This window comes from Aspergillus pseudonomiae (assembly GCF_009193645.1).
Source record: "Aspergillus pseudonomiae strain CBS 119388 unplaced genomic scaffold BDV37scaffold_58, whole genome shotgun sequence".
Classification (NCBI taxonomy): domain Eukaryota; kingdom Fungi; phylum Ascomycota; class Eurotiomycetes; order Eurotiales; family Aspergillaceae; genus Aspergillus; species Aspergillus pseudonomiae.
In genome coordinates this window covers 124,712-152,598 of record NW_022476050.1, presented here as the reverse complement: position 1 = coordinate 152,598, position 27,887 = coordinate 124,712, and the positions used below count along the sequence as shown (strand labels likewise).

The window sequence follows — 27,887 nt, the reverse complement described above, 5'->3', positions numbered from 1 at the left end:
TGGATGCTCCCTGATCCAACGGGCTGCGACCGCGGCATTTATAGGCTTTGCTAGTGCTTACTATGCTTGACTAGACTAGGGTTTGGTGCCTGCTACAAGGATCATTAGACTCACCTCCGATAGTCTCTGCTCGCTGCGCCCCCACCAACACAAGTCGCTTGACTCTTGTGGTTCCTATCAGTAAAAACCCTGGCTCTCTTCATTTGTACCTGTTTATTGCTGCTTCTATTCTGTGGGGGGCAACATCCACCATCAAGCTGTCCGTTTTAGCATTCTATGACACCAGCTTTCGCACCCGTCCGGTCCGGACCACAGATCTTCGTCTTCACTGCAGCAGTTGCACTGTGCAGGTTTATCATGACATCTGTTGAGCCGCGCGTTCAGTGTCGACCCTTGCCCTACGCATGGCTGACGAAGGTGGAATTGGGGCAGACGATGTCTCTCGCGCGTGCATAGTTAATCTGATCCAACTATGACCGTCAGGCTATCGCAATGGCTAATGTTGCAGGCTTGTTGGGGATTCCTATTTGTCTGCCTGAATCAAGCGTATATATGTGAGCGTAGTATAAGGCCAAAGGTTTTTATCCCACTCGTTTGCCGATAGTTAGGGCAGGTTAGTGACCAATAGCACCAAGATCGGCAATCCTGGTTCTTGTGGTCTCCCGTAGCCGGCCGCATATCATTTGTTTCTTCTTGCTCTTACTCGAGTTTGTGGCCAACATCGTTCACGCTCCCTTTATGGTTGATTGCCGCGGACCAATTTGACGAATTACAAAGCTGGTATTATGTGTTACGATGCTGCATTTGGACGGTCAACTTAACCAGGACCGTCTCCTGAGCTCGGGTGCTCGGTTGAGAACGAAAAGTGGATGTGCCGAATGTAAGGCCAACACCCCAACTTTGAGGAGCAGCGCATGTTAACAACATGTAGGTCGGCGGCGCCGAAAGAAGTGCGATGAGAAACGTCCCCGATGCGGAGGCTGTACTCGAAATGATTTTGAATGTCGATGGACTACCGACACCCAGACTGTGGACCGACGAAGGTATCGAAAAACGTCTGACTCCCGGCAGCGGATATGTTCCTCGGCTTCAGGAACAGCCACCACCAATGCAGACGACGGAGCTCACACAATGACCACGGTCACTGTGTCTGATGTCCGCCCAGGACGGTCTCTCCCGCCGCCTGTCAGCATGCCCGAGCCGTTTCACAAGAACGAGCATCTGCGGATATACCGGTTCTTCGCGCACTCCATGTCACCGAAACTTGTCCGGCAGACTTCGTTATCCAGGTATTCCCAAGACTTTCACATCGCCCGCCTGGCCCTTGCTCACCCTCCTCTCATGGGAGCCCTAATTGCTCTCACTGGAATGAAGATGTCATCGCAATCATCCAATCTCCAATCGCTGGCTCTACAAAGCTACCTATTTGCCATAACAAGCATAAAGACGGCTCTAATGGAAGGACGACATACCGGTACTGAGGATTGGCTTCTGGCCACGACCACCTTGTTGTGTCTTTTTGAAGTAGGCGCCCCCTTTCGAAACCCTTGCTGCCCTCCATGCCCCGGCTAAACACTCCAAAGAACTCTCGCTGCGATGCGATGCCTCAGGCCAGGTCTCATGTGCTGGCCTCAGGCCAGATGTTGTCCCTTCGCAGGCCTAAACCCCGAAACGCCTCGCAAGAGGCTATTGTCTTTGAACGCATTTGCGTAGAATCATTCCTGTATCACGCCGCTCTTCTCGCCCTGTTTGATCCTTCAGTCGACTGCCTGCCTCTTATCAAGGGCGATTTAAATCTGGAGGGCTATTTTTCCGACCCAGATCACCCAGACGACATCCCCCCAGGGACCCTGACGTCCACCCAGCCGGTTCTGGATGCGTCCTATAAGTTTTTTCTTCTGGTTCTTGATATTACAAAGCTGGCTCAATCGTCACCCCTGGCCACCACTGCTGAGTTTGAGACGTGGTCTCGATTGCAAGATATGGTGGTTCATTGGGAGAAGACGATCGACAACCAGCAAACGTCTAATTCAGAGAACCACGTCGGAAGACTCTATGCTGTGGCGATCCGAATTCTACTTGTACACGCAGATCCCAGGTGCTCCTTGACCGACTGGGTCCAGTCGATGGAATTGTATCTTCTACGAGGCCTGGAGATCATTACAGCATTGGTTGTTGACGAGTGGTTTTCGTTCTACTATCTGTGGCCGCTATTAGTCGTGGGCTCAGTGGCCGTCCTACATGAAGCGAAGCAGATCGTCCAAGCTAAGCTTTTCCAGGTAGCAAACACCCGACAAGGCGGGCCTATTTCTCTGGCACACTACCGCCTGCAGAAAGTCTGGAGAGCAGGTGCTCAGTATAGTGACTCTGATCGTGGACAGGTTATGGCAAGGCAGCTGCAGACCCTGCTCAAGGAGGACTGATAGCTCCAGGATCCTACTCCGAGATAATTAGGTTGTTTGTATGTGTGCATTACACCTTATGAGGCTTCAAAAGCAAAGACCTTTTCATCTAACTATGGGACACCGGTTCCAGGCTTATCTCATGGAAAGACACCCTTAGGAGGTCACAGATTGATCGTTGCTTTGATGGCGGTGCTTACAGTCGCCGCATCCTGGACCAACCTTTCGTCTGCCATCGGCCTGCCTATCAGATGGATGTGACAGGGTGCGCCGTCGATTTCCTCTGGCCGATCTACAGTCGTTAGATCAAGCGAAAACCAATCGAGAGGCGCAACTTACAGTCGGGTACATAAGTGACATTGCGCCTATACGCTTCGTCCGCTACCTTATCGGCCTTACCAAATGGAAGAACGCACGCCGGATACTAGTGTGTCGTTAGCGGGTCCCCCCATGAACTTGACGCAGAGAAGAGGCGGGGCGAATACTGACATTAACCAGGTTCCAGAGCACGGTATAAGTCGGACGACCGTAGGTATCGTGGGGAACCGATGTGCTTTGATATGCCGCGCCCAGCAACAGATCCAGTTGATTTTCAACAAAGAGCTTGCGTGCCTGGGCTGCGAACTGACCACGGGCGACATTCAAGTCAAATAGATCCCGCAATGTGGGCTCCTGTGTCGGCTCATTGAGGTCATATGTGAACTTGAGCGAGGGAATGAATGGTTCCCCCGCCTGAGTGATGTGGCGCAGGGCAGTGCGGTCCGGGTCCAGGCCGAAATACCGCAATGCCAGAGAACACGCACTGGACAAGGACGGAGCCTGTGCTGAGAGGTCAATGACCCGGTGGCCGGCTGCCGTCAGCGCCTTAACTGCGGCGTCGAGGGTCCGTCGCATCGGTGGATGGAGCGGGAGTGACGGGTCCTCGGGCAGCAGCCCAATTGTAAGCGTTTCCTTTGGCGGAGCAGGAGACCATGGAACGTCGAGTGCGAGGTCGTCCAGATCGGGGGGCCTCGAGTTGAGGACGACCCTGAGAAAGAGTTCTGCATCGCGTATCGAATGGCACAAGGGCCCGGCGGACGGGAAGATGCCCGTCATCCCAGGCCGCCCGGCCGACGTTTGACCCGCATATGGAACACGGCAAGCCGTGGGTTTGAATCCAAATACGCCGCAGCAGAGGGCAGGGATGCGGACGGAGCCGGCGATGTCTGTCCCAACACCGAGGATGGAGCCTCTCATCGCCACCAACGCCCCCTCTCCGCCACTACTCCCTCCAGCGGTTAGGCTCCGGCCGTGCGGGTTGAGAACACGACCGAAGACATTGTTATGCGAGTCAGGAGTCATCATCGTCTGGGGGATATTGGTCTTGACATATAGTACAGCCCCGGAGTTGTTCAGGATTTCAACCAACGCAGAACTCGTGGATGCGGGGGGCCGGTCGAGGAATCCGACGAACCCAAGCGTAGTCGGAACACCGGGGACATTGAACGACTCCTTGATGCTAATGGGCAGTCCATGCAGCGGACCTGTTGTTACCCCGGTTCGAGCAAAGACTTCGTCGAGCTGCTTCGCTCTGGCTAGGGCTTTGTCGAAGAACATCTCCGTCAAGCAGCAGGTCAACTGCTGCGCAATAGCGGCCCGCTTGCAGAATGCTGTTGTGACCTCGACGGAGCTGAAGCCTCCAGCAGCCAACTTTTCCAGTAGTCCTGTGGCATCGTAGTCCTCGGTGATGTGGATTTCTTTCTCGGTCAGGAGCCCACAGGTTCTGGGGACGTCGAGGACGTTCGCCGCCGAGTTGAGAAGCACAGCGGCTGGCAAAGTCCACTCTGGGGGAATTTCTGCTACTGTCTGAGTTTGCTTGCTCTTGGCCTTTTGCTCCCACGTTGTAGCCGTCATGTCGGATGGGGTGCCGGTTGCAGGTTGGAGCCTTGGATTTGGGGGGTTTGAACTTTAGAAACGAACTTGGGCAATGATGGTAGCACAGGTCCCTCTTGACTTGCATGTCAAGCATGTCGAGCGATTGCTTCCAGGGATTTATAGGGTCAGAACTGGGAAGCAGAACATGGCTGAGGTCCTAGCTAGGGCAACCGAGCTGTATGACCGGATCGGCCCATGGGCCAATCATATCGTTTTGCGCGGTCCCACTGTGCCTGATATGAATTAGCATGAATTAGCCTTCAACTACGGATCACTCGCAGTACACGAGGCCTGTCGGGATAGAGGAGATCCCCGTCGTCTGTAGAGTGTAAGATGGATCCCCGCATGCAGCGTGTTCATCTCGCCGCACACATGCTTGGGGGTCCACCACGTCTCCGACGGTACCTCGTTGAGGACAAGCATATAACGGCCATTTTCCAACGGGCTCAGCTGGTTTGCCCCCCGCACCTACATTTGAATTGCATTGTCGGCAGACTGTTCGCACTATGGAATACCGCCGGGATCAAGTCAAGCGCGTGATCAGTGAGTATCTCGCTGGTGTAGACGACTTGTTGCGACAAGTCAACCTCAACGTAAGCGCATTCTCCTGTTGCGGTCCCGCCAATCTCACATCCAAACTTCTTGCCCAGATTCACAGCAACCCCGAGCTTGCCTACGAGGAAAGGTACGCGCATGATACTATCAGTACATTTCTGGAAAACTTGGGCGTGCCGGTGATTCGCAGTGCGTACGGGTTAGCCACCTGCTTTGAGGCGACGGGTGGCTCGGGGGGACGCTGCGTCAACTTCAACGCCGAGCTCGATGCCTTGCCCGGGATCGGACATGCGTGCGGGCATAACCTCATTGCTACCGCGAGTGTGGCAGCCTTCCTCGCCCTGAGACACGCCCTCGCAGAATTTGCGGTTCCGGGTCGAGTTCAACTACTGGGGACCCCGGCCGAGGAGGATGGCGGCGGCAAGATCGATCTGTTGAAGCGCGGCGCGTATGAGAAGGCCGGCCTCTCATTGATGGTGTAAGTGACTGGTCACCCTGTCCTACCAAGTATCGTGTTCTGATCGAACAACGGTGCAGGCATCCTATGGCCCAATCCAGCTTTCGGGATCGCGCTGTCATTGGCGCTGCTGGCCAAAGGTCCATCGCTTGCGTCGATCTGGTGTGCACATATACCGGAGTGAGTGCCCATGCAGGCGCGAATCCTTGGGAGGGGGTGAATGCCCTGGATGCCTTTGTCACAGCGTACATGAACATCTCCGCTCTGCGCCAGCAGATACAACCACAGGAACGAATCCATGGGACGATTCTGGAGGCTCCGAAAATTACCAATGCGATACCGGAGAAGACAGTGGCAAAGTTCTCTGTCCGAAGCCCCACAATGAGTAGTCTGGCGGCTCTTAGTGACCGTGTACGTCACTGCTTACAGGCTGGAGCGCTTGCAACCGGGTGCCATGCGTCCTTCGAGGACACCCCCGCATACGCCGACCTCCTCGTAAACCCCCCTTTGTGTGCAGAGTACTGCCGGTCTATGCAAGAGCAAGGAGAGAGGCTGTTGCTGGAGGCGGAGGAGGTGATGACGGGATCAACCGACCAAGGGAATGTCAGCTATGCCCTCCCGGCGCTCCATGCGATCATTGGCATCCCGGTTTCCAACGGCGCCCAAAATCATACACACGAGTTCTGCGTAGCCTCGGGCGAGCCGGCTGCCTACCAGATCATTCTCAAAGCTGCAGCCGCGATGGCCATGACCGGCTGGGCCTTCTTGACGGACGACTCGTTCTCTGCGAAGGTCAAGGAGGCGCACGAGCAGGCCGTTAATTAGATAGGAGAGCAAACGTATAGATTCCGCTACTGCCGGACACCAATGAAAACCAGAAGCTCGCTTTAGCTTTGCTAGTTCGATCCACCCAAGATGACTATGCTCTGTAGCACCTACTGAACCAAGAGACCGCATGGCCAACGTCCCCCGCGCGGGGAGATAAGCCATACGGTGCGATCCTGAGCTCCGACCCCCCAGATTTTAGGCCTGCATCCGGGCCGGTCCAGTGGAGCCAGCCAGCAGAATGCAGCCTGTCATATCGATTAACGCGGTGGGGTCAGTGCTTACTTCCCCGGACTGTCCCCCGGGCTGCGCACCCCCGGTATTAGGCAGCGCGCTGGAAGCCGAACCCCCCGCACACTCGTATGAGGAACATCTTTGTGCTAGGGCCAAGTACTATCTATAAATGTAGCCGGTGTTCGCCAGTGCCGATTGGCCTTGTATATTCTTTGCATGCTTCGTGCATCCTGATCTCATACGATCTATACATTTGCTTCTCGCGATGGCTTCCGCCGCAGACTTTCCTGAGGATCGCAAGGAGACAAAAGACCAGCAACAGGGGGAGCAGCTATCAGTAGTGCAGATGGGAAATGTAGCGGATCTCGTAGCCTCCGAAGCACGGAAAGTCCGCTGGAAGATTGACTGTGTGCTGCTTCCGTTGCTAGGTGTTTGCTACATGCTCCAGTTCCTGGACAAGCAGACCCTAAGCTACGCATCCTTACTGGGGATCCTAGAAGACGTCCAGCTGGTGGACCGCCAGTTTTCGTGGACCGCGTCGATCTTCTACTTCGGCTTCATCTTCTGGTCCTATCCGACGGTGTATCTGTCGGTCCGATTGCCGATTGGGAAGTACCTCAGCTGCACCGTGTAGGTGGCCCTAGACCTATCTCAGCTCGCAGAATGCATGCTAACCCCCCTTTCCTGCTTTCAGAATCCTCTGGGCGGCCGTCCTCATGTGTCATGCGGCATGCCGCAGCTTCGCTAGCCTCATGGTCACTCGTTTTTTTCTGGGAGCGTTAGAAGCGTCCATCGCTCCGGGGTTCTCGCTGATCACGGGAAAATGGTATACACGCAAAGAGCAGCCACTCCGCTACGGACTCTGGTTCGCCGGATCTGCTGTAGCGAGTCTCTTTGGTGGCCTAGCCGCATATGGGATTGGGCACCTCAAGGGTGCTCTTGCCGCATGGCAATACCTGTTCCTTATATTTGGTGGGATCACCGCCTTCTGGGGTACGGTGATGGTCGTCCTTCTTCCAGACAGCACCAACAACGCCCTGTGGTTGCGAAAGGCCCAGCGACAAGTTGCAGCATACCGTGTGCTGGAACCCGCGCAGGAAGCCCGGGGCGGCGGCTACAAACCCTACCAGGTAGTGGAAGCTTTCAAGGACCCAGTGACTTGGTGCCTCTCGCTCTACTCATTCAGCGTCAATATCGCAAATGGCGGTTTGACTTCTTTCGGCTCTCTTGTGATCCAGGGATTTGGCTACGAGGGGATTCAAGCCCTACTCATCCAAATGCCGACCGGTGCAGCTCAGTTGGGCTTTATTATCGTTGGCGCCGTCCTATGCTCGTACTTCCGAGATCTGCGGACCATCGTCATCTTCTGTTTCGCCGTCATCAGCATGATAGGCATGGTGCTGATGTATGCGCTGGATGAGAACAATCAATCCGGCCGCTTGGCCGGATTTTGTCTCAGTCTCGCCTTTTCGGCCAGCATGCCCATCTCTTTGTCGCTGGTTACGAGCAATGTGGGCGGAATGACCAAGAAGGCCACCGTCAATGCATGTGTGCTGGTCATGTATTGTGTGGGAAATGTCGTCGGCCCACAGTTCTTCAACGTCCGGGACGCACCGAACTACCCCCAAGGCATCCGGGCCAGTCTGGCTGGGTTCTGTCTGGGGGCGTTTTTCATCGCATTGCTGCGGGTGTACCTGATGTGGGCGAACGCACGGCGTGGCCGGCAGCCGAATGGCGAAGAGAGCATGGTATCCGACCATGAGGATAAGACGGACTGGGAGATTCCTTCCTTCCGATATGTTTTGTGAACTAGCGAATTTGAGTCTATCATATGCAGGCAGCGGAGAGTGTAATGTATCGCGCAGTAGTACCTGATTATCTTCAGCTTCAAGGCAGAATGGATATATCCATCGGTGTCCGCTCTGGACCAACAATATTTACACCCCTAGTAGGACATGCAGGAAAAGAGGCCAGCCACCTCTGACATTCATCTTGACGTTGAAAGATAGAAGTCGCTCGATATGAAGATGCTCATATTTTCTACATCTTGTCCTGCAACGGTACATGAATTACGACGCAGTTGGCGATTATTTTATGCCTACGGTCGAGATAGATGTTAATGGTGAATACGGTAGCGTAGGATATCTCCCCTAATAAGTGGGGCGCTATTGAGGGATGGTTACTGGACGACTGTATATAAATACAAATATAAATATACTGGCCGACAGTACGCAGCAACGTATGTATCGTTTTATGCAGGGGCTGGACCACTACAAGTACCTCGTAAGCTCGGCAACTGCTTCTTCGCTGATAACCCAGTCCACCCAATCCCGTCTTCCTTTAGAATAGGCGGGGCACTCGGAGCACGTTGGATAATGTTGTGGTACGTTGGCTTTTCCTGATGGGGACGTTGTGAGCGCTTGTTCTTCTCTTCGCAGCTCCTTAGTCAAGCACAATGGATTCCAGAAGGCCCTTACGTTGAACCTCCTGAATTATCGTAGAATAGGATCAGATCCTTCTTCTAATATTAAATCTTTTTTCCCTGCTCACTTATACCCCATCGCTATAATAATTTATTGATAGGGCCCGGTCCCGCAATCTAGAGGTTTTACTACAAGGCATACTATTTTCCTGTAACTAAGAGGTCGAAGTTCTATCTTAAACTTACTCCACAATACTCTCAGTGGTGTCTCCAATACTTATTCTCTAGCATTGTAGACTGTGGCTTCAGTGAGATACTTGCTTAGTACCCGCTCGAATAGAAACAAATATTTCGGATATAGTGTTGATATAGAATACAGTGATTTATTGTCAGAAAATACTATTCTTTCGAAGACTGCAACCGCTAAATAGATAGTTAGTTATAAATTATAGACTCATAAATCTCTGTTATTGTCGAAGACAAACTCTGCAGACACAAGAAAACGAAAGCAGGACCATCTAGGATTCTGCCTTCTGACATGCCTATCAAACTGGTGACAGAGAGACTCCCTTGTATTATATTGTGCTAATACCTCCTTATATTATCTCGGGATAGGACTTGTTGTCTAGGTTCGATATTTAGCCCCCGTCACCTTCGACTGCAGCTTTCTCACTATCCCATAGTTTAAGCCCCGGTGAGACCCGCTGCATTGGTGCGATGGCCCGAACCGGAAAATAAATGTTTCAACCGCCACTAATTGTTGGACGCGGAGATACCAAAGGTTTTGTTGTGCGGATGTCAGCATAAGTTCTGGAAGGCGCAGTTGTACCTTATACCTAAGATAAAAAAAGCAAAAACAAAAAAAAGAAGAAACAAAGAAAAAAAAGAGAGATAAAAAAAGAGAGATAAAAAAAGAGAGATAAAAAAAGAAAAAAAAAAAGAAAAAACAAAACAAAACAGGGAAAAAGAGAAAAAGAAAGAAAGAAAGGAAAGAGCAGGTCAAGGGACTCCGGGATAAAGAAAGGACGAACAGGTGTCGCCAGACCAAAGTAGAGGCTTCCATGATACTTCCGGCCCCTGTTGGGACGGCGCTAAATTCGAACATGGTTTAATGGGTGTGAAAACACGGTCACTGTGCCGCAGTAAGTACGGGGGCTTAGATTTTAAAAGAAAAAGTACGGAAGCTTTGAAGAGTGAAGCAGCACTATTATCAAATGGGTGACTTGGTGTCGGCTTAGAAGGCTTACTCCCGCATGAGAGACTACTGCATGGCCCTGAGCATGCCGTCGCGTCGATGTTGTTTTTAACATCATGAAAGTAGCCATCGAGCGTGGGGACTGGCCATTTTAACTTCCATCAGAGACCACTAATCCTAATTCGATATCGCTCATGAAGGATTCCGAAAGCCGCATGGGGACTCTTGTTCGCTTCATTCACGCACCATGTAATACCCGACACCCCCGACAATGACAGTACTTCGATTTCAATGGCTTCTCTCGATTCAACTTGTGCCCCACCTGCTTGCATTGGCACCTGCTAGTCTATTTAACGGGACCGAATTGTTCGTCGGTTTACGTGGGGCCGAGAGGTAGTGTAGGAGTGTGTTGGAGTTTGTTATGTCAAGTGGAAGGCTGGAACCATGACCGATCGAAGGACAGGATTGATACTATTCTGATGACACCACTGGCAACAGGAATTGTCGTGTAAATCCATCAGATATACTTTCAGGGCAATGAATCCGTTCAATCCGTCGCTCCCCGAGGCCGCGAACTTTCTGCATTGTACTCCATGTCCGCATATGTCTGCCTATCGTACGGAGTAGGCACATTGCGCTATGATGCTCGGTCTGAAACAACGGTCGAGGGCCAAAGACCGCCTCTCAACACTAATTATGGAGCACCACTCATCACCCGGGAGATCATTCATCTGGATCTTCCCCGGCCACCGCTGTGGGGTGCAAATAAAATTAATTCAATACTGGACCCTGCCAATCCGTACCTTTTGGTCTTCGTTTCTTTTGATTTAACGGACAATGATATACATGCAGTAGTGGGGCTGGGTAGTCAAAGGTCATTCAGATCGCCCAAATGGGAAAAAAAGACGATAGTATTCTAACGAATAATCCCAGGAATAGTAGCGAGGACTCTCAACGGGGCGTCTGTTGAACTCAGGCGCTCCGACACCTTGGCTAGTGTAGGGTAAAGGCCGGGTTGCCCATGGCGGTCACTGTGTCCACACTATAACCGTCGCGTGACCAAAAGGTAAGTCATCATTTGATGAAGAGATTTTTTTTACTACAGAAAAATCTACATAGTTGGCACTAAGCCGCTTTTTGCAAGAAAACAGCAAGATGGGAGAAAAGAAAAGGAATGCAGTGGCGTAATCACCGAACCGCGGTGCAAGACTTCCACCATTTCGATACCAGAAAATGGTTGTACCAATGCAGATCCATGCACTCAGTCCTGCGGTTTCCAGATGGTGAATAAGACATGCATAAACGCAGCACCGGTTTTAGACAGGGGATCAAAACAGCACCGGCTGCAGGGTATGAGCATAGCAGGGATAACCCCTTTGGGTATGTCTGGATTGCAGTTCCTGCAGGCCATATGAGTCATCCGGACAGCCCCCGAGGAGGATGTGCAAAAACGGTGGGCCAAGTTTACGCTGATCTGGATCTTCCACAATAACCATCCTCCATAGGATGACAGTCTCCTGCAAAGCGCAACCAAATAAATTGCTAGCAATATTGGCGACACTGTCGAACCGAAATGAAAGAGCGAACATCCTTGGGCTAGAGGCCCCAACTCCTCTAGGTTTGCACGGCTACGTCGGGCGTCTGGCTTTATCCTCGGACTCGATGGATTCTTCCCGAGCGGAAGTTGCCGACTTGATGTATTTTCTTTTCTTTTCTTTGATCTTCTGATCTGCAGATGCCCTGGAAGTCGAAGTTGGGACTGCTGCAGGATCCCATCGTTCCGGGAAATTAACTATTCTGGCCAAGAGACTGTCAGTCTCTTCCCCTGTCCGGTGGTTGGACCAACTCCTGTACGCTGTCAACCCCGGTGGAATGGAATTTGCTGTACTTCTATCTTTGATGGTGTTATAATTTACCGTATTCAGGACTCCCATACAGATACGGCAGGTAGGATAGTCGGGCTATGTAATATACGGGTTATTAAATGGTAGTGTCCTAGAATCGACAGTTAAGAGAAGACATTAAGTTAAGCATCGCGTTGATTTAACTACCGCGACCAAGGAAGCTAACGAAGTGGGTTTGTATCCACGGTCGGATGTGGGGAGGAACTACGATCGATAGGCTCTATAACATGGCCATTTTGTCCGAACGAGCAATCGGTAGCAGAAAGGTTTATTTTCCCCGGGGCTCACTCCACAAGGGTTGAATACCTTCTCCCATGCTTTGATGAAACAACCTCGGAGAATGGAAAGGAGAGAAAAAATAAATGTGATAAAAATAAACTTCCATTAGTATTTGGTATCCTCCACGGACGCCAAGGGTACATCGTTCTGCTTTTAATTTATTTATCTTTTTTTTTTTCCCCTCTGATATCTTTATATCTTTTCGCGGGTTGTGGAGCCGTCTCTCAGTGTAGCGACGAAGGTCTATGATAGGATCGGGACCGCTGGTTCCAATTTCGCTTAGGTTCTTTGCCTGCCAAGGGAGCATTTTGGGGCGAAGAGTTCGGGTTACGAGTAGATCATACAGTAAACAAAAGTACTGTACTTTTTTCCGTTGCGAAGCCGTATTCCAGGTGAGGCGGAGTGCCACTTGATGACCAAACTGGCCCCCAACTCGCGCAATAAGCCCCAAGTCATCGAAGAACCGCAAAGGTACGGCCGAGTCGCACCCCAAAGTGGTCAGGGTCATCGGCCCACATTTCTTCGTGGTTCCTGCTGGTCTGACCCTAATACCAGCTTGCCGTGGAGATAATCACATAAATGTGTATTTCCCAATATGGCACCCGTTTTAAGAGGCCACCACTTTGGGGAATTGGATGAGAGAAAGCCTCTAAAGTTCGTAAACTCGAGGACGTGCAGGGATTACCGTATGGTCATACGAGGCTGACCGCTGCCGACGCCCGGCCAGCTTCTACATATCTGTGATTATGCGTATGTTTTTACTCTGTCGCCGACTCGGACCCATCGGATGCAAGGATAAGAAAGGACTGCTGGTACATACAAGTCCACGTGTGGGAAGCTTAAGCATGCGGACATATTCAGGAACGTTCCTTGAATTGGCACGCGCTGCGCAACCGCGACTTTATTCTGATCACCAACACACCTTGGTGCTGTGGAGCCCATTGTCGGATCTATCTAATAGGATCGAACATGATTGACCGCCCCTTAATCACCGCAGATTAATATGCGTGTCATGTTGGCGGAGAGGACCGCTCTTATTGGCCAAGTGGATGCGATGGCTCGGACGAAGACTAACATCCGAGTCCAGGATCTACCCTGTTCAGACCCCAGCCTCCTTCAAGGCCGATGGTATTGATTAATCCCATATTGACCTTTTCGGAAGACGCCCATTTGGACAACAGTGCCTGACATCTTCGCGCAAGACATGTACATACCATGTACATACCAGCCACAGATGTGAGACGGACCCGCCGCAGAACCAGGAACCTTTTACCCCCCCAGGAGATCATCTGTGAGTCCGGTGGCATTCCAGTGATGAGGGATTGATTGGCTCTCACTCAGTACCGGAAAGCTAATTTCAGCCAACCCACCCACTGACTCGGGTGCCTCCGAAAAAATTGACAACCCAGCCACGATTCCTAAACTACAAACCAATGGTCGGGGACACTGAGTGCAGGTCGTGTGTACGCTAGGGATTCACCTGCTGGCCAAGAAAACCACTATGGATTAAATATTACAAATAAACGTTGGGAGAAATACTGGCCTGGACAACGATGATCTCGTGTACGTTGAGTGGATTATGACAGGGAGGTAGATCATACTCACTTGCACATTTAGTTCCATTTCCCTTTCTTGTGAGTTGGGATCCCCACTATCTACTTACTCACCTGGCCTGTCGTTATCAGCAGTGGAGAGCTTAATGTCAGCCTCTCTAAGCGCACTAAGTAAACATAATAAACAATTCAAGCACTCCCTGTACAGAGTAGATTAAGCTGGCTAAGCAATTTCTTTAGACAATCTAACTAGTCAAAATAAAACATAAATACTTGATTTTATCTGAGTAAATGAACCCGGCAGCAGAAGAGTCAAATACGAAAGAAAGCCCATTAAAGCAGAGTGACAGACGTCGCTTCTAGCAAGCCACGACATTGTGCGACAGGCCTTTATCGCCATTGTCCATGGCGACCCCTGCAGATGGACAATGGGGTAACCCAAAATGCAGAATTGGTAGCCAAGGCAATAATATTAATAATGATAATAATATTACAGGAAAGGGTCACATGGTGGATCAAACCCTATCCAGTCCATATACTGACATCTCTTGTATTCAGCCTCCATCAGAACGGCTCCTCTGGCCCAATATGTTGCGGGCAAATTTAATTCAACGATCTAGTTGGCTGCTTTACTTTACTGACTCCACACAAGTTCTGAGGCTTTCATTTTGAGCGGGTTGGCAATGTGTGTCTCAATGATCATGTACTTCCACGTACCGTCACCTTATCACTCTTGATTGTCAGTACCGTCTTCTATTCGTCTATAATGTATTAAAGATAGTGGAGCCATACCGGTATATTACTACCTTCCCCATTCCTGTTCAGTGCAGCTGCACACCGACTTGTGGAAATCATCCTGGATCTGAGCACAGCTCCTGAGCAGCCGGATTCCCCTGTTCCATACAATCCCTACCGGAGTTGAGACACTGCCGCAACTTTGGGTTTCTGGATTTTCCATTTCCATTTCCATTTCCATTTTTATCTTTTATTTTTTTTTATGGAATTGTGGATGCCTACTGCCTCGCCATCGCCGCTTGCACCATTCCGATCCGTGTCGTCTGGCGGGACTTTTCACAAATCTACCATCCCAAAGATCCTCTCAACCACACTGAAACAAGAATTTCAAATTGGAGATGTGGACCAACAGTAAGTGCATCCAGTACGCTATTCCCAATCGCAGCTAGCGAGATGAGCCACCAAGGCAGCGAGCTACCATGACTAAGGGAGGCTGTACGCCTGGGAGACGTGTATATAAAGGGCTCTGGTCCAAAATTCTTTCTATCCATTGCCACCACATCATTCACACTCCATATACAGGCTACTACCTTGTCGAGAACCTCTGAAGCTATGGATTACTCGACCAACGAAATCCTTAATATATTTATTGCGCTGGCCAATCTTGTCACGAAAATCGCGAAGTTCTTTCTGAACCTGTTTGTTGTTCTGTACTGGCTGAAAAACAGTCCTTTTCATGCTCGTGAGTACTCTGAAATGGCTCATATCCGTACATACTGAGAATGGGTTTGCTTTCACTTTAGGTCCAGGAGAGGCTTGACAAATGATGCCGCACACCCGCCCGATACTGCACCCACACACCGACAAACTTCGAAATTGACGAAGAGTGCTTGGAGGGTGCGTTGTTACACGGCGGGCTTAGACCGGGGTTGCTGGCCCCGGCGGTTTCGAAGTCGACATGTCTTAAAGATGGGTTCCTGCTGTTGTGGTGATGCAATAATGGCCTCCGGCCTACCTCAAAGGATATATATTCAATGTCTTTTGAAAAGGTGGCATTGGATAGTGGCGGCCCTGCTCCTCATGATGGGCTACACTGGTTGTTCTATTCGCTATACTGTATCGAATGTGGCAGGGGGAAGATATTCATATGCAACCGTTAGGATTTGATGGGGTAGGTCACGTCGTCTGCTATGATGAGAAAAGTATTTTTGTATAATGGTTATTTTTATTTCTTTACATCTATGTATTATGTAGTCTTCAATCTCTTAAGATGAGATATGATTCAGAAGTCAAACAAGTTCTTATCTTCATCGTAGGCCAGTAAAGCGGGAAGAACTGCCTTTTGGATCATGGCTGGGGGACTATAGAGAAGTGCCACGCTGCGGTTCCCGGGTTCAAAGGCATGCCTCTTCATAATATCCTCGTTCACTTGTCCTTTAAGACCAGTCCAGCTTTCCCCCGGATGGGATAGCACCTGGTCCATCTCAATTTGATTCTTGTGCATTTTTGATAGATACTCAAGCTCGCCTTCCAGCAATACATCGTTCTCTGAGTTGTTGCCGTCGATTACTCTAAGTTTGGGTTTCTCAGTTTTGTCTCCCAGAGTTCGTGCAATAATCTGTCAATGATACTTTGTCAAAGGTACATGCCTTTTGGTAGTGGATCGCGCCCAATGGACCCTTGCCTTCGATCTCTTCCCCTTCCTGAAGACAGTCCAAAATATTGTTCATAGTCCGCCCGGCTGATTTCCATCGGGAAATACGTCTTGACCAAGAGGTCGAAAGTCCCGTCCTCTTCGCGATCCAAGACTGTTCTATTATATACCCTGTAGTAGAGCCTCAGCAACTCGAGTAGTGTGGGCCAAAAGAAGACAAACTTTCCCTGAGAATGACCTTTTAGTTTATCCCGTGCATAATCGTCATAGATACTTTCAAATTCTTCCGTGGTGTCCATATGTACAGCCCCAGCATGGGCCATAATCGCTCCTTTGCCACCAGCGTGCCAGCCCAAGACACCGGTAGCGTTGTATACATTCCCGTTTATCACAATCCAACAATAGCCTTCATTGTGGTGTTTCTCGACCCTGTTTCTGGTAAACCATTTCCCAAGAGCCGATGCCTTACGTCAAAAATCTTCGATTTCTTCTTCGATCGAGCCCTTAATCCAGCCATTGCTGCCCTTTCCTTGGTCTACGGAATGTCTGAAGAGCAGTGCGTGTCTTCGCTAGCGGGACCATCGTATATCTCAGGTTTAACCTGGTAGCAGCAGTGGCTCATCATCCTACGTTTAGGGTAGCACAGATACCAGGAGAATTACAAGGCTAGAATAATTCGATCGTCAAGTCCGCCAAGTTGATCTTCTCTTCTTGTGATGGCTTCACAATGACCCAGTTCAGCATCTGATGGGTGCACAGAGTTTTAGGATGGTGATATATGATTTTGGGAATTTCCGATTTGGAATCCGTGACAAAGCTTGGTAGCTGTCGGTTATGGCTTTACTAATGAGAAGTGCCAGCAACCAAGCATTCGCTGTACCCACTAGTTCAAGGTTCATCAATTTCCTCCGAGCCGTGTGCCGTATGCACGGTCCTTTCTATCACTAAAAGGATCCAAGGCCAATGACCTTCGCTGCAATGCATAGTGAAGGAAGACAATGCGAGATCGACATCCAGCAGAGACTAACCGCTTGATTGACCGACTCCAACATAATCGAGACATCATCGATGACTCCTTTAGCACCCCAGAGAAGGTTATGAAGAACTTGGCAGCCATGATGTAAAAGCTTAGCGACAGCAACGTGCTTAAATGGAGCCCCGGATACCCGAACCGACTGCAATCCACCCTGCGTCGGGTCAACCTAGCCATAGACTCTTGATATCGGTCGACTGTGCAACTTTTTGTAAAACTAATAATGGCTTGAAGATCTCTATTGACTACAGAGCTTGAATTAATAATACTCCAGTAAATCATGCTTATATCAGTACAATGGCGGGCCGGGTACCTAGCGCGATCCCTCTAGAGTCTAGACTGTCGTAAGACTTTTGAGTGGTGTTGAGCCTAGTTAAACTTTAGCATGGGGATTATTAAGTTGCTATAACACCTAACCAGTTATAAGCTCTATTTCCTATAATGGATTAGAGAGAGATGCCATTAATAATATCCCAGAGTGGCGTCAGACGGTGGCCATCTTATACCCCGCATTGGTAAGAAATGCCACCTTTCCTCTGTCTTTCTGTTCCGTGTTGTAAAGCACTGCACCGAACTAAAAATACGTATCGCCAGTAACTTTATCTTGATAATAAGCAAATCAGTTTGAAAATTTGAAGACAAAATAGAAATGCCGCTGCCATCCGCGAATCCTACGCTCCATTACCTCGATATCGGTAGCCTGGGCCGTGGAGAGGTTGTCCGGTGAGAGCAACCGTTCTGGAGAAAGAAGAGCAGTGTTCGCTTACAAGATGATCGATTAGACTGTTCTTGCACGACGCAGGAGTGGAGTTCAATGATGTCCGATATCCGTATGACGATACCTGGCCAGCGGCCAGCGCAGAACTCAGACAAAAAGGGTTATCAGTGACTGGCAAGGTACCGGTGCTTGAGTATGAAGGACAAATCCTCACACAGGTAATCCTATGGTGTATATAGTCGGAACCCTGCTAACAGTTCGACAGCATCTACCAATCCTGAGGTACCTAGCTAGAGAGCTTGGTGAATATGACGGAAATACGAGCCTGGAGAAGTATCTTCTGGATGCAGTTGCTGATGTGTATACCGACTGGCGAGTAAGCATGCCATCATGAACATGTCTACTAACGTATGTACCAATTTGCAGTCCAACTAATGGATGTGTTAGGCCCAATGGGTGAGCAACCTTGGCAATGTCACGGACAAATTCAAGAACGAGTATGTCCCGAACTATTACAACGTCCTAGCTACGTTTTATGCTCAGAAGGAGGGCCCTTATCTGCTGGGTGAGAGGATCACTTATACGGACTTTGTCGTCTACCAGTCTATCGACAACGATTCACAGACTGGAACATTGCCGGTAAGTTCCCTCCCTACCGAATCTTATACGCCCTCATCACTTACTTGTGGGGAATTGCAAGGCGTCTCTGCCGGAGCCTCTCACTAGGCTCAGAGCAGCGTTCGAAGCCCGGCCTAGAGTCGCACCGTATCTGGCGAGCCGCCGTGGCTAAAAAGTATGGCTGTCTGTTGTGCATAACATTTGTCTTCGCATTTCTGATTGGCAAATCGCAAGATCAAAGGAATGATGAAAGTGTTCTCCGTTATCTTCATATAGCATTCTGATCAGTAATTATACATTCTTTTGATTGAATTTATGTAGCCGCTGTAGTCCTGATATAGTACATTTGTGCTCTAGACCACCATTTTCAGTAGACCTTGACATGTGTAGTTCGCACGACTGTATGTCTAGTGAGTCCTCTTGATCCGTATTTCGTTCATCAACCAAACCAAGAGGAGCAGATTCCGTTAGATCCATTCTACCGTAATGATCCCATTATTTATTCCTGAATTCAGGCAAATCATAGACATTGGCTGGCAGATCCACCCCCAGGGGGGCCGTCAAAATTCCGAACTCAAATGTATATCCATTAGCCGAGTCACTCTGGCCGTAAAAGCCGACAACGACCTCATCTTCGGCGGGTTCGAGAGTGACGACCGACTCATCGTCCTCATCGTCCTCACTATTGCTTTCATAGTGGTTGAGATGGCCCCATTCATCTCCATTGCTCAGAGTCATACAGATGCCTGCCAAGCTCCTCCATCCGTCATCATTCCGGCATATCTTGACTTTGGTGATGGTCTCCCCGGCGGAGATGTCATGGCTTTCTGATGCGTGTCCACCAAACTGATGAGGATGGCTGGGACCGCAATTCGCGTGCGACCCATCAGCGTAGTAAACGACTGCCCCATCCATAGTGCATCCCACCCGAAGATCGATCGATGTTGCACGATGCAGCTGGCCATCTTGGCCGCGTCGGTGAAGGAGCATGGCCCACTTGATAAACTCATCGTCATGATTGCTTGCATTAAGATCCGCAGACCGAACGGATTGTTTGCGAAGAGCCACATTGCTGCCCGGGATGGTGATATAGGGTCTCTCCTTGAGCAGCTCCCATAGGTCCTTGACGACGCCCACCTTACCATTCATACCGATGGCAGTGATTTTCACCGGTTGGTTCTGATCGAACTCTGATCGAATATTGTCGATGGTAAGTAGCGTGCAAGCACTCTTCTGATAATCATCACCTATAAAATCATGGATGACGGGATCGTTTGCCCCATTCTCAAATTTCACTTGCGCAAGGCCTGCCATACAGGATACCTTGAGGCCTTCCTTGGGGTGTTGCCCCTCTGTATGCATAACATCTTCCTCATTCAAGCCGAAGTCAACATCAAATCTGACGCTGGCAACGCGAAGGTCCTTCGACATGGGTTCATCACCAGGAAGTGCAAAGTGCGGCAGCAACTTGAACTTGAGCGCATCTTGCAGATCCCATTTGGCATCGTTTTCTGCTGTGCCAATTGTCTCGTGCGCGGCGAAGTTCATGCCCCATGTTTGGCTGTATCCTCTCGCCATGATCCCCGTGGTATGTCCGGCGCCGAAAGCATGGCCCACCTCGTGCAGGAAGGCCCCTTGGCCGACAAAACAGGCGCCGCGCATGGTATCGCACTCACCGTTGTCATTGCCGACGGTGTCACCCGTGGGTGTCGTATCTGTCAGACAGGCAGGAACTTCTTCGAGGAAACGTGGCCAGGAGTAGGTGAGATGACTACCAAAGATGCCCAAGGAGATGCCATCGGGTTTGTGGCAACCCAGCGCGGCATGGCCCATGATCATGGATTGTTCGGTAGAGTAATGCGCGTCCAGAATCAAGCCGGCCACTACTGGACGGCAGCTTGACTCGAACGGGGGCCCTGACTTAGCGAGGGCCGCCTCGAAGTATCCATGCAAAGCGTCTCGATCCCGCCCTCGAGGATTTTGTTGGGCTACATTGGCATCCCTGAGCTCTGCGACCGTCTTATCCGACCGGATAATGTGGACTTTGGGAACAGCTCCCATATGCGTACTGGCGCCAGGGGTCGTTTGATGCCCCATTTGTATGGTCGTGTTGGCGGACCACTCCTCCTCCAGGCGAAATGAGCGTCTCCCCAATCCCTTTTGACGGAAGTCCTCGGCTGTAAGAGCCTGCCACATATATGCCGACATCCGGAGCTTAGCGATGGCCGCATCGATGGTGCTGTGGGCAGTTGAGATGACCCCGTACTTGGCTGGTGGGCAATCGATGAGCAGCGGCGAATCCTTCGCAACAAGCATCGCGAGATGGAGGGGAGGGAGTTGTAGCAGAGGGATATAGGTTACTGTGATCTCCAATGAAGCTGAGATTCCGCCGGCATGATGCAGCTTGAAGACGAGGGTATTGGTCCCCGGTGCAAGCATCACAAGCGCCTTCCATTGCCCTTTGTTCAACGGCCAGTGGTTGACTGTCTGTGCCTGGTTGAGCATGTTAGAAGATGAGACACACACGAAATTGGTATCCGCGGCATATTCAAACTCCTGGCACTCGCCATGGACCGCAACACAAGTTTGGTGCACTAGGTCACCATCATTGAGGTTAATAATTTTGAACGGGCTCCCTTCGATGGAGGTGGGCTTGATGCGACGTGTCGTGGACGCTGGGTCAGGGCTGAGTGAGCGTTTCGTCATTGTCACTACCTGTTGAAGAACTGTCGCCCTGCTGTGTGATAAGAAATAGAGAATGAATCAGTTACTCAAATAGAGACACGAATGGAAGATATAGGGCTGGTTCCTTAGGCATCTTTTAGGCAAACGGCCACGGCTGCCTGGAAATGTTGGCTACCTACAGGGAAGTGTGACTCATTAGCTCCCCTCACGTATTTGGCAGAACACACCAAAATATTGCAGGGATAATATAAATACATATACAAGTAGTTCGAATCCATCAGGGATATAGTAGAAACTGCAAATGTGTGAGATTCAAAGGGTTTGTAGATGTTTAACTCGAATGTCGAAGTGGAGCCCATCTAACTCATAACACAACGACAAACAAATATATTTTTCCATGTCCAAGTAATACACCAGATATTTTGAAGACTACTTAATTTCTTTGTGAGCAATTTATTTCATAATTCCCCTCTATAGACAGCCCTAGAACTGGCAACTGCTCGGAAATGAACATTTAAATCGAACAAAGCACTCTGAATAACTTTTTATATAAGCGATTTGGCATGCCTATGATGCCTTTTACACCTGCCTCTCCTTACTAATGGTAGTTTAGCAGTTATCAATGAATACTATTCTGTACTCGAGTATTGAGGTCAATTCCCATCTTCTGTGTATGAGCATGCTGTATATGCAGCAGACGCGCCGATGGCCAGCGCTAGCAGGGTGAAACAAGGAGAGAGAGCATGGCTGCAGGTGTCGTTGCACTGGGCTGATACTGAGAGAGACTAAACTCACACGACGATCCGGTGTACATATTGTGGGTGGCATCTTCGACCATACAGCTTTGTGCATTACAATGCGAGGGTTATATAGGAATATGGCGATACAGAGTCTGCGCCAACTCGTCACAGACGTGACAGACGGCTCGCAGTGGCCTGGAGAATGGTTCCAGAACCTGATATTCAAAAACAGATCGGCGGTGACCATTCCCAAAGGGTGGGGAGTTTGCGAGGTCCCACGCAGACTAATCAAGGCTGTGGTGGAGGGATCGACAGGGCGTCGATCTATCCGATCTCCCTCTTACATCCAGGCTTCGTAATCACGGCATTGACATTGTCCAATGGCCAAGTATGATTGACTTAGTGGTGTACCTTCAAGCTACCAGGGCTCATGCAGTGCTGCGTGCAATCGCGTAGGAGATTTACCATGTGTACGTACGCTCAGGAACAACCTTGGAACTCCTGCTGCTGACACGATCTCTGCATGTCTGCCTCAGCGTTTATAAACCGCAATACAGCACACTATCCCCAGGACATTCACTCTTATAATTGTTCTTCCTAAACAGCCATCATGAAATCCTCCTTCATACTCGCAGCTATGGCTACTTTCATCACGCTCGTCATCACCGCCAGTGCCACGTGTGACCCCACAGCCCTCAACACTACAACCTACTACTACCCTATCACCGAAGCCAACACGACCGTCTTTGACATCGCCCGCATCACAAGGCGCGGTGTGTGCGACATCGGCCGTCAGAGCCTCATGGCCGATGTCACCATCCGCCCCAACGTCGGCGAGACCTTCATCATACCCGGGGAGGTATGTTACCCCGACAACACCTCCTGCCTGTTATCCCGGAACGCAACGAATACCTGCATCGTCGGCGGGCCTCGCCTATACTATACCGTCAACGGGGATACGTACGAGAAAATCGCGCTGCGGCTCAATATCACCGTCGACGCGCTGATGGGCGATATGGGAATGGTTGGTGGGACGAAGGCGACGGATGAGTTGCCTGTTGGGCGGTTCATCAAAGTGCCGCTTTGTGAAAATACCACATGTGTGATCAAGCCGTATAGCTTTAGCTGGGGCGTGTATAAGGACTTGGCGGAGGAGTTTGGCACTACAGTCGGTCAGATTATGATGTTGAGCCCAACTTACAACTATAGCAGTTTGGCCTTTACTTCTGGGGGGACGTTTCCGCCGATTAACATTTTGATGAACTGTACGCAGCCGGGGAAGAATGTTACTGTGTTGGACTAAATGGAACTTTGGGTATGAACTTGTATTTGATTTGGGTTCATTCTTTGAATGAGTTGGAGTCGTGCCAGGGAAGAGTCTCTGGAACTAATGTACTAGTAAGGCGATATATAGTGTGTAAAGAAGGCGAGGATAATATAGTGTATCAGGCGCAGTATATCCTTAGGATAAGAAGTAAGACACGAACAACTTAATCAAGGGTTAAGGGGAAATAATGGGCAGGCAGCTTACTTGACTCAGCAGTGAGCAGACTGCAATAGTGCATCACAAAAGCCCTATGCCGGGCCAGTGCTCACCAGATGCACGATTCCCGGGTCGGTCGATAGGCTATTATGTAGAGTTGGAACATCAAGAACTGGGCCATGGAATTCATTATCAATTTATCGCTAGCTATTACAGAACATCCAAGATCATCCTCCCTAAGACAGCCACCATCCAACCTTAGTGATAGCCCCAATCAACAACACATGAATAGCTACCTCACTAGGAAAGGCAACTTAAAGACTAGGAGCCTCTGTAACAACTGCCGTCGTATATATGTATATCTGTACTCAATTCTCTACCATTGAGTCATACCCATACAAGGTTTGCTCTCGAGCCATAGTTACTGCCTTCAGTATATCACCGAAATCGTACAGCTCCCTTGGATCAGATCATTCGCTTGAGAGTTTCTAAGATAGTTACCACAGGCAGTTACTCTGGATCTTAAACTTTATCCCATTATGGGCACTGCTGACTTCCTTGGAAACATTCTTTGCCACCATCCCTTCAGATGATTTGCATCGGTAAGTTTATTTCCTCATAAACGTCCAGGAGGTAATACAAACGCGGTCATCAATTTTAAGACCTAAATCACAGGATGCGCTACTCCTTAGCATACTATCCAGTCCCAACCATACCTATTCGCTGATCAGAGGAAGTACCAGATGGCTCTCATACTCTCCACCCGTGTACACGGTGTGCTGCCCTTCAGTATCATCGATTGGGGCTGTTAGCCTCAACGATTCTGTTTCCGGGAGTGACATATCATGACCAGATATACGCAGGATCAAACCTTCACCGGCCTCGAAAACCATTCCCAGAGGCCATATTGGGATCAGAAGAGGAACAATCTCTCCAGGAGCGATCGGTTGGCTGCTGCGGTGGTCATACACAGGAACCTCATCTTCGCTGGCTCGGGGCTGTAGGCTCACGCGGTGTGAAGCTCGGAGCATACCCTGCTGCCCTAGATGCTTTGCGACATTAACATTTGGAACCATCGGCCGTGGCGCGGGCATCGGTGACCAGTTCAGAGACTCAAGAGGTTCTCCCGACGCAGAGATCTTGCGGATCTGCACCACGACATCAAAGTCATCCTTCACATTGCAAGACATGTATAGCTTCACAAAGGGACGTCCGCATAGCTCTGTATATTTGTCGAAGAAGAGCGTGAAATCCTGCATCATGACCTGAATTAACAAAGGGACAATGCTCAATGTTTCGCTGGAGACATACTGAGGAAGCAATCAATGAATGCCCTTCATGTGCAATACTGGTAAAATTCACAGGCTTGACTGTTCCCAAAGATTGAGTTGCAGCATCCAGATAGTAGCGACGGATGTGCTGCCGTGCTGGAGGCCACTGCTCTTCAGGGCGCTCGACAATTGTTTTCGCCATGCTACCATCGTACCCCAATAGGCTCAGGCGCACACGGGGCGTTTCCGCCTCCCAGCCGTTTTGGATGCCTTTAGCGTAGTAATCGTAGAAGCGCTGCAGGTCGTCTGTAGCTTCTGGTCTGTATAGGTCATGCCACTCTTGCGTAGAATGCACACGTAGCCATTTCTGAGACGTCGTTGCTGTTTCAAACGCTCTGATAGAGCCGTCGCAGTGTAGACCAGTGGAGTAGGAGGCTGTAAGATACATCGGAATGTCTTTGATATCTTCCGGTTTGATTCGCTTTTCCTCCCAGTATGCGTCAAACAATGGGTGGAACTTGACCATGGCGCCCATATTCTCTGCCTTTCCAGACCCTGAAGAAAATAGTTGGAAATCCACGGCATATATCACATTTTGGCGAGAGCTCTGAGGGTGATGGGTATAACACACCTGCAAGGCCACCGAGGATCAATTCACCAAACGCAGGTTTCGGGATACCCCCGCGGCATATCTGATGATCATAGAGGTCCGTCAATCCTTCCCATGGGGCAATAGCCTTAAGATTTGGATGCTGGAAACGCGACGCAAAGTTGAGCTGTGAAATAGCCAACCATGAGTTTCCCCTTCCAAACTGTCAGATAATTCCCAGAGTGGTATATACCATAATACTTACGCCATAACTACTGATCCGCTGCACCATGGCTGCCGGGCTATCCAGCTGATTGTATCATAGATATCGACTGCCTCCTAGTGGACCCATTAGCCATTGCATCTGCCATCCTCATAACATCTTGGACCTACCTGTTCGCCCCAGAACATGAGGTTACCCTCCGAATGACCCGCCCCTCTTGCGTCGACATCGACAACTGCATAGCCCCTGGAACACCACTCCGCTGGATTGGGACCCTTCACACAGTCAGTTGTCATTGTTATTTTTAACGGTGGCTAACGAGGCCTGGCGATAACTCACTTCAAAAGTCTCATATCCACTCAGATTCTGGTATGGAATACCGATCCGCCATGGCCCCATATTATCGTAGTTTAGAGTACTAGTCCCGACCTTCCCATATGGGCTCCAGGGTAGGATTGCAGGTACCTTGTCCGTTTCATCAAAGGGGCGAAATACATCTGCATAGAGCTTGACACCGTCACGCATGACGATTGCTTGGTCTTCTTCCCAGGTCACATCCACTGGGAATGCCTGATATCCAGGCTCCTTTACATGGCCCCTTGGAAGTCGAGTAACTCGCCCTGGATGGAAGCCCTTGTAGTTGAGTCCGGGATGACGGTCTGGTGGTGTCAATGCTGTGTAGACAGTGTCTGGAAATTGAGTTCTTAGCTTCTCTTCCACGGACATAATGGCGGTCTCCCGAGGAACGGCTTGACAAACTACAACTGGACAATTTGAAGCAGTGAGCTAGGAAGAACTGTATGACTATCCCGGGCCATAAGTGATTGGTATATATACATCTAGAGCAAGGCTGCCCAAGGCTGGCCTACTCCGGAGTACATAGTGCGTAAGAAGCCCCCACAACATTGTGGGGATAGAGTTGGTTATTAAGCGGAATCGGAAGTGATTGTAGATTCCGTAAGGATGCATAAATTCAAGTCCAGGGCAAATGTCCGCGATGCTCCGCACTTACTACGAACTTACTCCGTAATACATGGTCTATATATGACCAGAAACGCCGTCGATCTTGTCTTTCCTTCTTCCATAAGGCTATTTCTGTCATCTGTCTTCTTCCTGCTCGGTAATGCCAATCATGAGCCAGACCAACACAAATACCGGCTTATATGCCGATGACCAGGCGATTTTCCGAGTTCGCCGAGGTCTAGAATTTCCAGTGCCAGGAGATGGAGAACTCTTGATCGAGACACAGTTCTCGGGAGCAAACCCGGCTGATGTCAAACATGCCACTCTCCTGGGAATTTATCCGGCCGTGCTGGGCTACGACTTCTGTGGGAAAGTGCTGCAGGCACCGCCCCAGTCTTTCTTTAGCCCTGGCGATACTGTTGCTGGGTATACTCCTACCGGTCTCAACAGACCAGCACGATATGGGACCCATCAGCGATACCTAGTCTGCCCGGAAGAAATGACCTTTCATGTGCCGGCAAACCTTCCACCGCAACATGCAGCATGCCTCAGCGTTGTGACCATGACGGCTGCTGATACGCTGTACAACCTTTTCAAGTTTCCTCTGCCAGACACTGAAAACACAGAGAAGGCAAGAAGGCCATTGTTGATCTGGGGCGCATCAAGCAGTGTTGGTCTCTGCGCCGTGCAGTTCGCCCGTGCAAGCGGGATCCATCCGATCTTCGTCACCGCATCTCCAAAAAGACACTCACTTCTGCTGGAGCTCGGTGCAACAAAGTGTTTTGACTACAGATCCCCGGACATGGCTTCCCAAATCAAATCTGCATTAGAAGAGGGACAATGGGATTCCATCGACTATGCCTTCGACACGGTAGGAAGTTACGGAGAAACCGGCTCAGCAAAGCTTATGTCGGAGTGTGTTTCAGACCAGGCCAATCTTGTCTCTGTTGTCATTCAGCATGACCCTCGGTTCAAGATGCCCTTCGCTACACCCAACCATGACGTTACTATCCGGGTTCAGGGGGCTCCTCGGCCCATTACAATTCCAGCTCGACCTTCTGATTATGTGCGTGCACGACAGGCGTTACAATGGGCGGTTGCGAACTACGGTGCGGGATTCGAATTCCCATCTGTTGATGTGGTTAGTGGGACAGCGGAAACTGCGCTGGAGGAATTGCAGGCGATGGCTGATGGTACACGGGGATTTGGGAAGCTGGCTCTGGAGCATCCATTGCTGTAGGCATATACATGTGAGACTATCCGTCTATGAAATTGATATCTTGGCGGATGCTTGATGGAACCACTGTTGGTGTTAAGTTGTCAAAGGGACTTTGCCATGGTAGTTCAATATCCGCAACGCGTTTTGTATTTCCCAGATATGTCATTCAGCCAACGATTACTTGTCCTCATTACCGTGGTGGGCGAAGCACATATT

The 27,887-nt window shown here is 50.0% G+C and overlaps 9 protein-coding genes across 9 annotated transcripts; 5 read left to right on the top strand and 4 right to left on the bottom strand.

Annotated features, from left to right (window-relative positions):
• Window positions 1-795: 795 nt before the first annotated feature.
• BDV37DRAFT_285290 (Zn(II)2Cys6 transcription factor) lies at window positions 796-2,423 on the top strand (the record flags this gene model as incomplete). Its single annotated transcript, XM_032087689.1, has 3 exons — window positions 796-880; window positions 932-1,524; window positions 1,584-2,423. 3 exons carry the CDS (start codon window positions 796-798, stop codon window positions 2,421-2,423), a joined length of 1,518 nt encoding a protein of 505 aa, XP_031939205.1.
• An 81-nt stretch (window positions 2,424-2,504) lies between these two features.
• BDV37DRAFT_253787 (amidase signature domain-containing protein) lies at window positions 2,505-4,745 on the bottom strand. Its single transcript, XM_032082577.1, has one exon. It carries the CDS (start codon window positions 4,293-4,295, stop codon window positions 2,838-2,840), a length of 1,458 nt encoding a protein of 485 aa, XP_031939204.1. The 5' UTR covers window positions 4,296-4,745; the 3' UTR covers window positions 2,505-2,837.
• A 77-nt stretch (window positions 4,746-4,822) lies between these two features.
• Window positions 4,823-8,195, top strand: BDV37DRAFT_273331 (major facilitator superfamily domain-containing protein; the record flags this gene model as incomplete). Its single annotated transcript, XM_032085035.1, has 5 exons — window positions 4,823-4,909; window positions 4,967-5,349; window positions 5,409-6,120; window positions 6,734-7,017; window positions 7,082-8,195. The coding sequence occupies 5 exons, from the start codon at window positions 4,823-4,825 to the stop codon at window positions 8,193-8,195; spliced, it is 2,580 nt and encodes an 859-aa protein (XP_031939203.1).
• Window positions 8,196-15,757: 7,562 nt separating this feature from the next.
• Window positions 15,758-16,452, bottom strand: BDV37DRAFT_285286 (uncharacterized protein; the record flags this gene model as incomplete). The annotated part of the gene is made up of 3 exons (XM_032087688.1): window positions 15,758-16,046; window positions 16,121-16,300; window positions 16,352-16,452. 3 exons carry the CDS (start codon window positions 16,450-16,452, stop codon window positions 15,758-15,760), a joined length of 570 nt encoding a protein of 189 aa, XP_031939202.1.
• A 1,269-nt stretch (window positions 16,453-17,721) lies between these two features.
• Window positions 17,722-18,751, top strand: BDV37DRAFT_253782 (glutathione S-transferase). Its single transcript, XM_032082576.1, has 5 exons — window positions 17,722-17,885; window positions 17,945-18,098; window positions 18,146-18,256; window positions 18,328-18,519; window positions 18,581-18,751. Exons 1-5 carry the CDS (start codon window positions 17,812-17,814, stop codon window positions 18,668-18,670), a joined length of 621 nt encoding a protein of 206 aa, XP_031939201.1. The 5' UTR covers window positions 17,722-17,811; the 3' UTR covers window positions 18,671-18,751.
• A 19-nt stretch (window positions 18,752-18,770) lies between these two features.
• BDV37DRAFT_253780 (putative peptidase family-domain-containing protein) lies at window positions 18,771-21,233 on the bottom strand. The gene has a single exon (XM_032082575.1). It carries the CDS (start codon window positions 21,202-21,204, stop codon window positions 18,994-18,996), a length of 2,211 nt encoding a protein of 736 aa, XP_031939200.1. The 5' UTR covers window positions 21,205-21,233; the 3' UTR covers window positions 18,771-18,993.
• A 1,300-nt stretch (window positions 21,234-22,533) lies between these two features.
• BDV37DRAFT_285283 (uncharacterized protein) lies at window positions 22,534-23,226 on the top strand (the record flags this gene model as incomplete). The annotated part of the gene is made up of 1 exon (XM_032087687.1): window positions 22,534-23,226. The coding sequence occupies one exon, from the start codon at window positions 22,534-22,536 to the stop codon at window positions 23,224-23,226; it is 693 nt and encodes a 230-aa protein (XP_031939199.1).
• Window positions 23,227-24,122: 896 nt separating this feature from the next.
• On the bottom strand, window positions 24,123-26,215 carry BDV37DRAFT_285282 (Alpha/Beta hydrolase protein; the record flags this gene model as incomplete). The annotated part of the gene is made up of 6 exons (XM_032087686.1): window positions 24,123-24,659; window positions 24,718-25,232; window positions 25,309-25,481; window positions 25,532-25,605; window positions 25,660-25,764; window positions 25,829-26,215. 6 exons carry the CDS (start codon window positions 26,213-26,215, stop codon window positions 24,123-24,125), a joined length of 1,791 nt encoding a protein of 596 aa, XP_031939198.1.
• Window positions 26,216-26,621: 406 nt separating this feature from the next.
• Window positions 26,622-27,692, top strand: BDV37DRAFT_295780 (zinc-binding alcohol dehydrogenase family protein; the record flags this gene model as incomplete). The annotated part of the gene is made up of 1 exon (XM_032089977.1): window positions 26,622-27,692. The coding sequence occupies one exon, from the start codon at window positions 26,622-26,624 to the stop codon at window positions 27,690-27,692; it is 1,071 nt and encodes a 356-aa protein (XP_031939197.1).
• Window positions 27,693-27,887: the final 195 nt, after the last annotated feature.

Bases quoted from the DNA above. Each gene is read 5' to 3' on its own strand.
- BDV37DRAFT_253787 (XM_032082577.1), bottom strand. From the start codon at position 4,295: ATGACGGCTACAACGTGGGAGCAAAAGGCCAAGAGCAAGCAAACTCAG.
- BDV37DRAFT_253782 (XM_032082576.1), top strand. From the start codon at position 17,812: ATGCCGCTGCCATCCGCGAATCCTACGCTCCATTACCTCGATATCGGT. The intron at 17,886-17,944 runs GTGAGAGCAACC...ATGATCGATTAG, and splicing joins GGCCGTGGAGAGGTTGTCCG to ACTGTTCTTGCACGACGCAG. The intron at 18,520-18,580 runs GTAAGTTCCCTC...GGGAATTGCAAG, and splicing joins CACAGACTGGAACATTGCCG to GCGTCTCTGCCGGAGCCTCT.
- BDV37DRAFT_253780 (XM_032082575.1), bottom strand. From the start codon at position 21,204: ATGACGAAACGCTCACTCAGCCCTGACCCAGCGTCCACGACACGTCGC.